The sequence below is a fragment of the Lissotriton vulgaris genome, chromosome 1_1 (genome assembly GCF_964263255.1).
Source record: "Lissotriton vulgaris chromosome 1_1, aLisVul1.2, whole genome shotgun sequence".
Lineage (NCBI taxonomy): Eukaryota > Metazoa > Chordata > Amphibia > Caudata > Salamandridae > Lissotriton > Lissotriton vulgaris.
Genome location: NC_141685.1, coordinates 1246443974 through 1246459942, shown reverse-complemented (window position 1 = coordinate 1246459942; position 15969 = coordinate 1246443974). Strand labels below are relative to the sequence as shown.

The following is a 15969-nucleotide window of genomic DNA, read 5'->3' as shown; positions in this document are numbered from 1 at the left end:
CTGTGTATCTAGAGCCAGTCCCATGCTTCTTCCGGGAATGCAAAATATGGGCAGTGTCACCATGCCGAACTTTCATCTTGGCTGGGTAGAGGAGCATTTATTGAGGATTCATCGCCCTAAGTTTCTGTTTCACTCCTCCAAAGGACGCGCTCTGTTGTTGCACTAGGCGCGTGTAATCAGGGAAGATGCGTGTCACGTGGTTCTGGAAGACTGGATCCCCATCCTGCCAAGCTGCTTTTAAGATATTGTCACAGCCTCTGTAGTTTAGAATTTTCACAATGATAGTTCATGGAGCTGTGTCTGCAGGGGGTAATAAAGCCAGCGCCCTATGCGCACGTTTTATCACGAAAAACAGCAAGAGGTTCGCCCCAGCAAGTGTTTTTTGATCCATGCTGCTAGAAAGAGTTCCTGTGTTTTCCCTTCCACTCCTTCCGGGAGTCCGACAAACCAGAGATTGCATCTTCGAAAGTGTACCTCCACAACTTCGGAGCGCCATTCCATATCAGCGGTTTTAGTGGTTAGGTCTGATAGGGCCTCCAGTGGGGGAAACTGGCACATTGCTTCCATGTGTGGATGTCTCACGCAGTGTGTCTGCCTTTGCCGCGCCCCGCCCGCTCAATAGAACGCTCAGCGCAGGCGCGGAATTCGCGCCGCGCAGGAGCGTCGGGCGGGCCATGACGGAACCGCTCCGTCATCAGCACAGCGCCACCGCAGCTGATGACGGAGCGGTTCCGTCATCAGCAGGGGAGGGGTTAAATAGACAATGGAAATTTTGTGCTGAAGTTGTTTCTTATGTAAGGGGTGACATCTTTTGTAAAATTGCTGGTGGAGGTTATTTGAACCTGAAACGGTATAATTTTTGCACAATATTCTGAACCCATTTTTCGCTGGTTATAGACCTCCGCTTTTCCAAGTAAAACAATATGCTTCCCTCCACCAGAATGGGTAACAGAAGATGGAGAAGTGGGGAGTGATTGTTTACTAACAGTGGAGGGGGCAGATTACTGATGGCCTCCTTACTGTAGTTCTTTTCTTCTCCAAACTACTGGCTCGTAGGGTGTCTAGTTCAGTTTTCATCTGAGATATTTAATCATCTGCATGAGACCCACATAATGTGTACCCTGGAAACAGAAGGTTCAAGATCATGTAATGTGCCACAGGGTTTGAGCCTTATGGGTATTAGCCAGGAGAAAGTCACACGGCCAAACCATGACGGTATCCTTCTGCTGCGCGAAATTATCTATCTGCTGCAGCAATAAGGACTTGAATGGATCAGGGGTGTGGAATTTTATGAAATATGTACTTGTCCATGGGACAAGTAGCTTCATAAATCTACATGTCCTGTAACAAAATCCACTTGTCCCTTTGGTGCCATGTAGTGCGCCGTCAAATAATGGCTGCAATCTCTTTATAGAAGAGCTCTGATAATAGCCTTTCTGGTTATGTCAGGCTATTACTATAGAAAGATTTGAATTTTGGAGTTTTTCACCAGCTCTTCTGTAATCTTTTCCCATACTGAGAAAGGTCGGCAATTTACCCCTGACAATGGCAGAAGTAAAGTTTCTTCCATGGCTGGGAAAAATGTGGTTGGAGAAAAAGTGAACTTGTAAACAATCAACAGATTTCCGCTGGGGCATATTCATATTTGCTCATGCTAAGATGCAATTCACAAAGATTTTCTAGGACTACGGTTTCCTGGCCTACTTAAGGAAATTCATGTGAATTCATGAAAAACGTAGATCTGCATGAATACAAAGTCATATATCATGGGTGCCCTTTGTGACTTTAACAACTGAGCCCCTAATTAAATCTGAGTTAACCAATACTTTGTGCTTTTATTAAAATGCTATCTCTTCCTATCTGTGAGCTGGCTTCATGTGTGCTCTTTTATAAAGTAGTTTTGTTCAGTGCCAGGAATTTCTATGGCAATATGGCCTTTATGAGACCAAATACCAACGGTCTAGTAAGAACACGCTGGCATACAGCAGCACGCCTATCTGATAATCCCAAGGTAGAGAAACGAGCATAGTGTAGGCCAAGTGAGTAACCAGAAAATTAAAATACCCACCACGTTGATCCAAAGTTCTTATGACACCAAGCAAGCAAAAAATTAATTGGAATCCTCGCCAGAATAACTCTCTTGTCTCTTCCATCTGAGCATCTATCCATTCATCCTTTAACACACTGATATCTAGCATTTCACCTTTACATTGGCCCCCATTCAGTCTTTTATCCATTAGCCTTTCACCAAACTGTTCGTCCGTCAGTCCATCCGCTCATCCATTTCCAAACCTACCCATCCATCTCCAAACCTATCCATTTCAACCATCCATCCATCTGCTCATCCATACACCCTCCCTTTCACTCATCTATCCACCCTCCCTTTCACTCATCCTTCCACCCACTCTTCAACCCATCCATCAATCCATCCTTCCACTCATCCATCCATTTATCCTTTACACTCATCCATCCTTTCGCTCTCTAATCCTTAAACCCTGTAACCCATCCATCCATCCATCCATCCATCCATCCATCCATCTAGCCAGCCACACTTTCACTCACTCATCCTTTCACCCACATCCATTCATCGTTTCACAATTACGAATCTTTGTCTGCCGAGCTGCAGACAGAAGAGGCCCATCAAGAGCTCCGCCTCTACTGTAGCTGAAAAGTGTGGTGTTCATGAAGCCTCTGTTCAAAGCTATCCTGCCATCTCCAAACCTATTGACCCAACTGATCAATCCAGCCTTCCTTTCACTCATCCATCCATCCTTTCACTCTACACATCCTCCTCTTCACTCCTATTCATCCATCCTTCCACTCATCCACCCACCCATCTATCCTCCTTTTCACTCATCTATCCACCTATCCTTTCACTTCCTCCATTTATGCTTTTACTCGTCCATCCACCCTTTCACCCGTATATCTTCCGTTTCGCTCATATATCCATTCACCCATCACTAATTCCTCCATCCACCTTTAGACTCAACTGTCCACCCATCCATCAACCCTTCGACCCAGCCACCCACCCATCCATCCATCCCCGCCCACTCAGCCATCTATCCACCATTTCCACTCAGCCATCTATCCACCATTCCCACTCAGCCATCTATCCCCGCCCACTCAGCCATCTATTCATCTACTCTCTCACCACTTAATCCACCCTTTCAATAAACCGTCCATCCTTTCACTCATCAATCCACTTTCGACCTATCCATCCACTCACCCATCCCTTCATTCACCCTTGCACTTATCCTACCATTCTTTCAAACATCCATCCTTACATCCATTCACTCATTCATCCATGTATCTTCCCTTTCACTACACTTTCATTCATCCATATATCCATCCAGCCTTTCACTCATTCATCCATATATTTATCCATTCACCCTTACACTCAATGTATGCATCTATCATCCACTCTTGCACATATTCATCCATGCATCTATACATCCACCCTTTCACTTATTTATACATGCACCTATCCATCCACCCTTTCACTTATTCATACATGCATCTATCCATCCACTCTTTCATACATGCACCTATACATCCACCCTTTCACTCATTTATTCATGCATCTAAACATCCACCCTTTCACTCCATTCATTCATCCAACTATCCATCCAGCCTCACTTATTCATCCATGCATCTATCCATTCACCCTTTCACTCATTAATGTATGCATCTATCATCCACTCTTGCACGTATTCATCCATGCATTTATATATCCACCCGTTTACTGATTCATACATGCATCTATCCATTCACCCTTTCACTCATTAATGTATGCATCTAAAATCCACTCTTCCATGTATTCATCCATGCATCTATACATCCACCCGTTCACTTATTCATATATGCATCTATCCATCCACCCTTTCACTATTCATCCATGCATCTATTCATCCACCCATTCACTCACTCTCCCACCCACCCTTTCAAGTCTATTATGGGCCTTTGTCTGCGGACCTGCAGACTGAAGAGGCCCATCAAAAACTCTACAGCTGCTGTAGTTGCCACAGCGTTGTATTCACAATGTCCCTGGTGCAGGCACAAAGTGAGATGAGAGGCCTAGTGCAAGAACAGAATTGGGGGTGGCCTTCGGCCTGCATGAAAGCCCCTGGGGAAACTGATCAGCTTTAATGTAAGCCCTCGATGAAGTAAGATCTGAGAGGCCAAGGGGAGCGGGTGAGGGATGTCAGAGTGCAGCGGAGGGTGGAGTGGTTCAGGCACCGGGTGTAACATAAGGTGTACAGAAAACACAAAGTGCCAAGGATGGGGTGTATAAGAAGGGAAATCAAATTGAGTTGAAGATGAGCAGGGATATTGGAGCCCTATGAGGCCCAGGAGTGGAGCAGAGAATACAAGGCAGGGGTCATACAGTTCAAGTTAGAGCAAGAGGCCAAGAGGCACAAAAAGCAGCCTCTTACTTGTCATTGCTGCGAGTGTACTGGGGCTGCAGAAGCTCGATGTGTGTCTCATGCTTAAAGATAATAAACGGACCAGGGGAGAACCTGGAAGCCACACGAGCTTATCCAGCTGGCTCAAACTTTGAGCTCTGCTTTCTCATTTTATTGTTCTGCTCTGGGGAAATTAAAATGCAGGCCCCAGTTTTGCATTGACCTTTTCACTGCCAATAAACTGCTCAGAGCAACTTATCTACTGGCTGTGACCTACAGGGTTGAACAGCTGTGTATCTTATTACTATTAAACTGTCTACTTGTCCTTTGGACAAAATGCAAATTAAAACCTCTAGCCCTCCTACGAAATCTAGATGTCTCGTCGGGAGATAGGAATTCCCCACCCCTGAATGGATACCATCATTCTTCTTTTAAAGTCGAGGTGGGGCTGCCTTTGCAGAAGCTAAAGTTAGGAAAAGTTCTGTTGATAGTTCATCGAGACCTGGAACGAATGGTAAAAAAGGCTTTGAGGCGCAATGTTGATGTGACGCCTCGAAAATAACAGATGTGAATGTTGCAGTGAAAGAGAGATTTTCTGTTTGTTTGACTGTCTTATAAAATCTTATTGAAAAGTATTCATATCTTCAACAGGATATACCCTCACTGGAGTCTGTCAGTGTGAAAGAGTATCTCACTGTAGGTCATGTCAAGTAGGAAGTCCTTGGCAAAAGGGATCAGGATGTAGAATCCCATCTGCATCGGGGGTTTTGATCTTGAATGATATGTTAGGTGGTGGGTCTTGACCTTGTCCTAGATCTACAGTGAGAAAGGGAATGTTAGAATGGAGGCCTGGAACACCTTGGTGGCAGTCTCACAGGAACAGACACGAATTGCTTATCTATTGTAAGCCTTAGAAAGCTCTTCAGGAATGAAGGTGGTGGTGGAGGAGGCATCAAAAGCCGCTGAGGATGTAGAGTCAAAGGAGGAGGTGGCAGAGAAGGTGAGTCCAGTATAAGTACTGGAAAAGCCGGTCTATATAGCTCTAGAGTAGTCAAAGTGTGATTCAGAATAAAATCTTTAAGAATTCACCTTACTCAGCCGCTCCGCAGTCTTTTTGAAAGATTGTCCTCGATGTTGATCTAACCCGTGATAGTGAGCATGTTGGAGCTGTACCTCTTCTCGACGATGGTGTCCTTGAAGTTGAACAGGGAAGTTGTTTCTTAACGATGTCTTCTCCTTTGGTATGTCTTCCTGCAAGAATACTAAGAGAGTGAGATAGGAGCACTGGCAGAGGAAGCAGCCACTCCTCTCATTAGAGCTTTCTCCAGAAAGTGATTCCTGCTGCTTTCACCTTTCTGCCTAGACATGCAGGAAAATCTTTGCATGCTTGGAGAAGGAGCTGCAGTGATGACACCTTCTGGGACTGTGTGAATGTGGTTGACACAGTCTACAGACTCGAGGGTCTATTTTGGCCATTTGTCCTGCCACATTCTGGGCATTTTACAAAAAGGTGTAATTTTTGTGGAAAAAATAATTTTTGGGGCCAGAATTAAACTTTGTGAAGAGAAAAACCTTAAAAAGGGCAAGCTCAGCTGCAGGGAACAAGGCGCCCTCCTGCATGTATGGTGGATATGCCCGACCCTACAAACATTTTGGGATGAAGTCTTATGATACACTCCATCACTAGTATTTCACAGCCCTGAGATCCACAACTGGCTCTAGGCTCTTCTCACATCAACTCCATCAGGACGTCTTCTCTCTCACTTATTTCTGGCAGCCCGACTGTGTATCGCGCAGATGTGGAAGCAACCCCAGACACCCTTGCTCAACATGTGTGGGGGAAGGTGTGGAACCTCTATGTCATTGAGAAATGCACAGCTATTGTGCTGGACTCAGTGGCCAAATTCAATACAACATGGCGTCCATTTACCACTTACATATGGAGACAACATAGAACAGGTGCTTACACCTGATGAAGTCCAAAACACTACGGGTCTCAGATTTGTGGGTGATGTCTCATTCCTACAAAGAGAATGACCCGGCCTAATTCTCACAATTGCCAGGTGTAGTGTCAGTTGGACCCCTCCTGGCTACATTTGTACTACCTATTGCTGTATATTTTGCATGAAACTTAATTTTTTTATCTGGCTGAGGAGCGATCTTATCACACGTTCAGAATTGGAGGACAATGTTGAACCTTGCTAAATAAACCATGTTATGTGACTCTCGGGTATGGGAAACAACCTTTACAACGCAATCATTACATCACAGTACTCTTACAAGGCTGTCATTTCATCACAACATCCTTTACAACGCATACCAATACAACGCATGACACTACATCGCATGTCACTACAACACAGGCATTACAGCACATACCATTACAACGCATAGTACCCCTACACTATCCAACACGTACCCTACTGTTGCACCCCCTGGAGTTAGAATAGTAATTTTAACCCCTACACTATCCAACACTTACCCTACTGTTGCACCCCCTGGAGTTAGAATAATACATTTTTACCCCTATATTATCCAATACTCACCTTAAATGCAATGTAATGGTCTGCGTTGTAATGGTATTACGTTATAAATTTAGTATGCGATGTTTTGGAATGCGCTATAAAGGTAGTTTTTTAATATGCAGTGTAGTGTCATGTGATGTAATGAAATGTGTTGTAGTGGATGTTGCGATGTAAAAACTGCATTGTAAGTGCATGCGTTGTAAATGTATGCGTTGTAACGTTATACAGTCCTGGGGTATGGCTTTATGCCGATTTTTCTCCCGATAATATCCTTCAATGATGTACTTGGTGACTGCACTGTTTGTCATGTTTCTTTGAATCAAAATGTTAAATAAAAAGGCCAAGCTCTGAGCTCCTGTTTTCACTGTAGCCCTAACCTCCCCTTTAATTCACCGAAGAAACAAAAAAGTATTTATGAAAGATATTTTAAAATGTAACTTTTCTTTCTAGTTACATTTCTTGACTTGATTTATTTTTCCCCAGGTTTTGCAGGAAGTTGATGGAATTGGCCATATGCCCGTTTTAGGCTGTTAAATTGAATATCTGTGTCACATTTACTTCCTGGCATTTCCAGAAGTGAGGCAATGCTGTACCACAAATGAAACTTTGGGAAAAATGCTCTGAGATCTTGGACAAGTAACGGACTATCCAGTGCTTATGATTATTAGTGGAGATCCCTTGAAGGAAAGATTAAGTTCGCCATGGGATTCAAGAAATTATTAGAATTTAAGGGGTCACTGATTATTTTGAGATTTTTAATTATTTGGATGAGATTTTTCTTTTAGATCGTTTGATGATTCATGAACCTTGCTACTTAAAAGATGTATTGATGTTTATAGAGCATTGATGCTATAATGCTTTCATACATTTTAAAAGTGAATATCTTTCCACTAAATTACGCCACTTGCCTACACATAATAGCAACCTTTGATGTACCTGTGTTCAGAAAAAATTGTTAAATGTTTCAAAAGTGCTTGGAGGTGAAGGGTTGCACACCACTTGGGTACAACCAAGGTGTGGCTTAGTTACGCTTGAATATTTGGGTCTAAGACGTGACCTAGTTCAGGTTGACTCCTGAGTATTGGTGCCCACTGTAAATGGTATTCGTACTTGCACCTTAGTGTACAATTCTGTAATGTGGTTCCGACCCTTATGGTTTTTCCTCTCCAGCAGTGGGCCTATATGTCCTGTGTGCTGCAGTGTAGCGTCTTCAACTTGTGTCACAATACCTCCATTGGTGGTTCTCTGCACAACAAAATGCAGCTGAAATGGAAAGTCAACCACAAAAACTCGATTGCCTCAAGTGCATCCTTGCGCAGTCATAAACCTATTTATCAGGGGTGAGCATTAGATGCTGTAATCCTATTCTCCAATAGTTAAAGGCTTGAAGCCCTAAGTAAAATTAGAGTGGAGGGGAAGGATGTTGTTGAAGCACATCCATCATTTTTTGGAAGGAGGGGAGGGGGGTCTAAAACACCATCAGTGGATAGGTTGGGTCTCACCTCTGGTGGTGGGGGGGGGAGGTGGTAGAGTACAGGGTTCCAAGGTACACAGTAAGGTGGCAACTTATCTTCTGCATACTCTCTAGCGACGTCCTTTTTCCGCTCTGCACCCTCACTTACTTTAAGATGAAGACAGTCATCTTGGGATTCCACAATAGGGTGGCAACTGTCTTCTGCATACTCTATACCCTCACCCACCTTTAGGGGAAGGCCGTCATCTTGACTACCTAACCCTGTAAAGTGGTATCTTGCCTCTTAATCCCGCCTCTTGTAATAGGTCAGCTTTTCTGTACCATAACTCCTTGTCTTGAACATCCCTATTGGAAGCTGACTTAAGTGGGAGTGGTCTTTGCAATTTGCTGAGGAAGTGTTCCTCACTGCAGCATACCACATGTGGATTATGTGCCCTCCTTTACTGGATACCTTTTTCAGCAAATACATTTCTCACACAGAGGAATCTGCAGTCCTATAGCCATTGAATATAAATATGTAAATATGGCAGTTTTTATAGCGCAAACCTAGCTACGTAGCAGCAGAGAGTTGTACAAATGGAGGGGTTAAGGAGAGGGTAGAAGATGAAGCTGTATATATTTGCGGACAAATGTGGTGCAAAGCTAGCTACCAAGCAATGTAGTGCTGTACAATTCATTTAGGAAAAGTGAAAGGATATAGACAGGGCAAGGAGACTGCTTGGGGGCTTGTTTTTTTCTGATATGGTTCGTATTAAACAAAGTCTTTAGTCTACAGTCATTACCTTCGTGCTGTACCTCTTCAAACTATCCATCCACTCTAGTACACTTCAATCGAAAGGCAAACAACTCTAAGTAAAGATGTTTAGAGCCACGCATTGATCAGCTTGTTCACTGACTCCGCGGTGGAAACTGTTTTTACATGAGGGGACTTGGCCTGCTCTTATTACTACTGGAACAATATTTTAGGATGTTATGGGGAATTTTCTGTTCCTAGGCACCTTGTAATGTAGCTGGTATCCTTAGTATGAGCTGAAATCTTATTGTTGAGGTGCTACTGTCGATATTGTGAAATTCATTACTAAGGAGACGTGCTGTTTGGGGCGCCGAGGCATTCTACTCATCTCTTATACCTTGCTGTTTTGTTTCTTCAGCATGGGGAACAGCACGTCCAGTAATCGCGAGCTCTTAGACGCAGGGGCAGTGAAGCTTGTGGAGGTAAGTGAAGTCGTGCTGGATAGCATCTGAAGTGTATATGTTTCCAATTTGCTGGTTAAAAGGTTCTACTTTCAGTACCTCCATTCATATGAGGTTTTGGAAGGAGGTGCTCATTTTACTTTTTTATGAGCCTTTACATTATGCCCATACTCGGATAAACCATAGTGAACCCATAGTGACTGACCTCCATTCAAGTTTATTTTAGAAGGGTATGGATGGGTCTTGATAGGTCTTTGAGGGAGGGAGGGAACTGTAAATACCTGTAACTTTGATTACCCAGGCAACTGAATTGTTACCTTTCATTCTGATGCATGAAATAATTGATGTATGTACACTATGACATAAGCTTGTATACTTGACTGCACAAAGGAATATATGGAGAATAATGTATAGCTATTTGTGAAGTTGATATCTAGTGAAATCAAAGTTTAGCGTACTACTAAAGAACCAAAAAATAACAGGTTTCTTGATTGTATGACATTATATCGAAAGAATTTACCACGCCTGCCTTTACCTTAAATCCTTTAGAAGCAATGCCTTTACCACGCAAGTCTTTAACACACACGCCTTTACTACTGAATGGTAGGTATATATCAGGTAAGTAAAACCCCTATTTTGTATATATTTACTTATGTGTGTGTGGGTGTGTGTAAATATATATATATATCTTCCCTTATCATCCCCTAAAAATACTGTTACCACCCAATACCCTTACCCATCCCTAAACCCTAAAAACACCTGTACCACCCAATACCCTTACCTACCCCAAAAACACTATAAAAAACCCTCACCACCCAATGCTCTTAGCAGCTTCTAAACCCTAAAATACCCTTACCAACCATTATCCCTAACCACCCTATAACCATAAAAACACATGTATCAGTCAATATCCTTACCCTCCCCTAAATCCTAAAAACACCCTTATTACCCAATACACTTACCCACTTCTTAACCCTAAAACCCCCTTATCACCCACTGCCCTTATCCACCTGTAGGGAACTGGCTCTCTGTACAGGGTACTAAAATGAAGTACACTATGTAGAGAGTCTGGGGAATCCCCAATTGGTATACAGAGATAAAAGTTGATAATACTAACTCTGTTTTTGTGGTAGTGTGGCCGAGCAGTTAGTCTTATCAGAGAGTAGTGCTAAGCATTTGTTGTACTCACATAGGCAATAAATTAAATACACACTCAATAATAAATCTGAGACCAATTTGTAAAAATAGTATCGAATTTTATCAAATTTTTAGGAACAAGAACACAATTCTAAGGTAAGTACTTTCAGAGATACGATTTAGCAAAGTTCGATAAATATATCACTTCTACGTGCAATTGCGCACAATAGGAAAGAATGGGAAAAAGCAGGACAAATGCATAGAAATTAAGGTAATGCTTTTAATAATGTCACCTCGTCTTTTTAGGTTGAGGTCTGGACCAGGCCCAAAGTTCCAGTGGGAGAAGTTCTGCAGCGTCCCGGATCGGCTAGGAGGAGGGTGCTGAGGTCTTCGAAGCTGGTACACAAAGATGAAGGGGGCCACTTAAAAGTACACTGCACAAGAGGGCTTACTGGTAAATCTGATGGATCGCCTTAAAGGGAGGAGGTTGCAAGGGCCTGGGGACCTCGAGAGTAAAGCTGGTTGGTCAGTACTGGGGCCGGATGCAGAGAAGTGATACCTTCACTCCAAGGATGCTTCTTGGCGATTTCTTGAAGGCTGGAGGTGCTCCGAATTTCTGCCTCGTCCCAGGGGTGGTGTCAGCAAAGTGGGGATCTTCTACCTAATCCAACTCATTTTCCTGCCTTTCCTCCTGGCAAAAGTGGAGCAGGAAAGGGGGTTTGGCCTCCCCACTAGCTGGAGATTATGGGTTTGAAGTTTAAAGGCGCCATCGCCTTTGAAGCTTCACGCCCTGGAAGGCCATCCTATCCTGGGAGGTGGTGTGAAGCACCTCCGCCCAGAGCAGACTTTGTCTCTGTCCTCTGAGAGCACTGACTCTCACTCCAAGAGGTCAGAAACATGTTTGGTGGTGGCAGACTGGTAAAAAACAACACAGAGACCACACCAGTGCCTGGTAGGTTTTCAGGAGACCCTCTAGAAGGTTCTCCTGTGTGAATTTACTAATAAAGCTATCACTGGCATCAGTGAGAATTTAATAAGACAAGATGTTTGGTACCAACCATCTTCTAAATCAGGGAAGCCATTTTAGAGCTAGGAAACTCGTGTTAACAGGTATCCAGCCCATTTAATCCTTATGGCTTTCCTGTGCACTTCCAACATCTCCTAATAGACTGGACATTGTAGGGGCATATCAACTTATGCTGATATGTTATGTTATGTTATTGGTGGTTTTGTTGCACGCTTAATTACTCACGAGTATCCTGGCGCGTACAAATGCAGAAAAAGCAGAAATATCTGGAGTAGTTACAATGAAAGTTTAAAAAGGTGGGTTTTTAATGCTTTTTTGAAAAGATTGAAATCCTGGATAACGCGAAGGGGCGGAGGGAGAATGTTCCAGGCAGTGGCTGCCTTAACGGTGATGGACTGGCCACCAAGGCGGGAACGTTTAAAACGGGGAACAACCAGCAGATGTTGGGAAGTAGACCGTAATGGACGGCTAGGTGAATACCAGGCAAAACGTCTCCTCCAGTACGCCGGCCCTTGGTCGTGAATGGCTCTATGCGCGAGAGTGAGAGATTTAAACACAACCCTTTGTTTGACAGGGAGCCAATGTAAACTACACAGATATTGACGGACACTAGACTGCCTTGAGATATTGAACAGGAGTCTAGCCGCCGCGTTTTGTATAATTTGAAGACGTTTGGTGAGGTAGGCAGGAATGCCAGAGAACAGGGCATTTGAATAATCGAGGCGGGAAAGATTAAGAGCCCTTGCCACTGTCTCTTTGGCCGTCCTTGGCAACAGGGGAAAAACCTAAGGAGGGCTTTCAGAGTCCCAAAGCACCCACAAGTGAGCTTTTTAATATGCTCTTCAAATTTTAGGTGTTCCCCAAACCAAACACCTAGGTTTTTTGCTAATTTGCCTGTAGCACTGGGGAAAGGGACGTCAGGTGGCCATAAAGATTCTCTAAAATTGGGGTGAAACTGCCCATATAGGAGTATTTCTGATTTATTTTCATAACATTTTAATTGGGCCAGAGCGAGCCAAGAGAAAACTGAGGAGAGGCAGGTCTGGACCGCAGAGGTGTCCAGATCCCTGCCAGGCTACGTGAATAGCAGCTGCGTGTTGTCAGCGTAGACAATTATTTTTGCTCCTAATTCTTCGGCCAAGAAGATCAGGGGGGTCAAATAGATGGTGAACAACAGTGGGCTTAATGTAGACCCCTGTGGTACCCAAGTTATAGCAACTTGGCCAAAGAAGCTTATGGGGGCATCCACTCCTGCTGAGTTCGATTGGTCAAGAATGAAGTCAGCCATTCTAATGCAGAACCAGCAATGCCAATGGATGCCAACCGCGAGATCAGCTGCTGATGGGGTACTCTATCGAAAGCGGCAGAGAGGACTAACATAATCAGAGCCGCTCTGCCGCCCCCGTCCAGGCACACTCTTCTAGCCTCAGAAATTTCCACCAATGCTGACTCATTCCTATAGGTAGCAGGAAACCCAGACTGAGTAGGATGAAGAGCATGTGAATCTTCCACGGAGGCATCCAACTGGCGGAATGCTATTTTCTCAGTTGCTTTGGCCGGCGCTGGTAGCAAAGAGATGGGGCTGTAGTTGGCTGGGACATCTGAGTTTAGTCCTGATTTTTTGAGAAGCGGCAGGAGTTTGGCCTGTTTCCAACCGTCGGGGACTGTAGCAGTCTTGAACGAAAGGCTAATAATCTCTACGACCTCGGAGCAGACCACCTCCGCCACACTCCCTAAAACGCGGGCCGGACAAGGTTCAGTGGGGGAACCAGATTTCATAGATTTGAGGACAGCTAAAGTAGCTGCCTCCGTGGGAGAGGAGAATGCATTAAAAACAAGAGAGTTAGGGGGAGAGGGACCGGAGGGAAGCAAATCCTGGTTACTCTGAACCTGACCAATGACGCGCAGGCTGTCCTGGATCCCAAGGATTTTGTCTATAAAAAAAGAGGACAAAACCTCACACCATTGGGCGGAAGAGGGAACCGAAGGTTGTGCAGCACATGGAGAGAGAAAGCTTTTTACAATCTACAAGATTTCCTTGCTATTATTATTTGCCCTAGAAATCCTGCCTGCATAGAACTCTCTTAGCTGATTTTATGGCATCATAGTATACCCTCTGAGCCGCACGTAGAGCCCCCTTAGCAGTGGGGCAGTAGGCGCGTCTCCAGCACCTCTCCAGCTTTTTGCAGTTAAGCTTCAGTTCTTTCAGGGCATGTGAAAACCAGGGCTTGGAGGGAGTGGCGCGCTTGCTTGAGCGGGTGCGCTGTTTGACAGAGGCCTGCAACCCAAAGCTGATCCAGGTGTCAAACTGCTCCATGGCAACAGTAAGCTCGGGGCCAAGCACTGGACGACTCTGCTGAAGACCGTCGGTCAGGGCTAGCAAGTTGATCTTCTGATGGTAGGTGATAGGCAGGGTCGAGCAGGGAGATTTAATTAGAGGCCAAGAAAACCTAATGAGCCTATGGTCCGACCAAGAGAGAATTTGGGGGTCGGATATTGTCAGGGCAAAATTAGAACAGATTAAGTCCAGAAGATGGCCACCCGAGTGCGTTGGCAATTTTACCCACTGGGACAGCTGGGCTAAATTAAGGGATTCGAGCAGACTAAGCAAATCAGGTGACTCCTTCATATCAACATGAATGATGAAATCCCCCAGAAGTAGAAACTTTGTGAACCTCAGGGCCCGAGGTACGATCACATCCTCCAGTGCCTTAAGGAAGAGTCCAGAGGGACCTGGGGGCGGTCAATCAGTGTGCCACCAAGTGTGAAATGAGGGGAAAGAACAAGGGAGAAGTGAAGAAACTCCCCATCTCCCAGTTCGCTGGAGGACTCACTGTGGAAAGATCAGGAGTCTCTAAAGACAACCGCCACCCCCGCCTCTCCCAGCTACGTGGTCAGCCCTAATAATTTTGAAGACTCTCGGGATGGCAAGTTCAACCACAGGGGCGCAGGAGCTATTAAACCACGTCTCTGTGTTGAACAAGATGTCAAGATTGCCCTCAGACAGCAACTCAAATATATCCGCAGCGTGCTTCACCATAGAGCGAGCGTTTATTAGTGAAGCCGATATAATATCTTTGGTATTATTTCTAGGGACTGGATTGACATTGGAGGGAGGGTGAAGTTACAAAGGGAACAGATTTTATGGGAGCAATCAGAGACCATCCACGGTTAAATGCCTTTGCAGATGGTATTGTTAAGAGCCATAAGCTCCTTCTGGGAGTACCTCTTTAAACCAACCACTGAAGGGGAGGAAAATGGCCAGCGCTAGGCGCAGACGGGCGCTTACGGGCTAACCTTTGGCTTACCTTCGGCGCGCCAGCGGCGCGCGTCCGAAAAGCCATGCGTAGTTTATATGTGTACCTCCCTCCCCCAGCTAGAGCGCTGCCACTAGCCTAGCCGGGGTCCAGGACTACACCAAAGATGGCCGCCTGCCCTCCACACAATCGGCACAGCAAGCCGTGGTGGAACGGGGCAGGGAAGGCTCACCTCGCACCCTGGAGTAAAGCTGACAGGTATGCAATACACAGAACAAATTTTAAAATGATAAAATTCAGCGAGAGTGCTTCCGCCCAAGAGATCAGTTTCAGAAGCAGTTTAAAAAAAACTAACACAAAAGAGCATACTTTGAAGAAAAATGCCTCTGCAGGTCTGAGCGGGACCGAGTAGGAGCTGCCACCAACCTACTCTAACCGCAAGCGACCCAGTTTGGCAAGTAATTTATATGTGTACCTCCCTCCCCCAGCTAGAGCGATGCCACTAGCCCAGCCGGGGTCCGGGACTACACCAAAGATGGCCGCCCGCCCTCCACACATTCTGCACAGCAATCCGCGGTGGATCGGGGCAGGGAAGGCTCACCTCGCACCCTGGAGTAAACCGGACATGTAAGCAATGCACAGAACAAATTTTAAAACGATAAAATTCAGTGAGAGCGCTTCCGTCCAAGAGATCTGTTTCAGCAGCAGTTTAAAAAGAACTAACACAAAAGAGCATACTTTGAAGAAAAATGCCTCTGCAGGACCGAGTAGGAGCTGCCACCAACCTACTCTAACCGCCATATGACCATACATAGGATATAATGCACCCTGCCTTAGGGCTGAAGGCCTGCTGTAGGGGTGACTTACATATATCTTATGCAGTGTAGTGGTGGCATGGCACACAGGGCTGTGTACCATGTTGACTCTTCAGATTTCTTGGCACCATGACTGG

General features: G+C 44.9%; 1 protein-coding gene across 2 annotated transcripts in view; it reads left to right on the top strand.

Annotated features, from left to right (window-relative positions):
- Nucleotides 1-15969, top strand: part of GLRX2 (glutaredoxin 2) — a 140295-nt gene that overhangs the window by 40817 nt on the left and 83509 nt on the right. For both annotated transcript variants that reach the window (XM_086964542.1, XM_086964539.1), the window contains exon 2: nucleotides 9554-9617. In XM_086964542.1, the coding sequence (XP_086820668.1) occupies nucleotides 9555-9617 (63 nt within the window). In that variant the 5' untranslated portion in view covers nucleotide 9554. The remainder of the gene's footprint in view (nucleotides 1-9553; nucleotides 9618-15969) is intronic.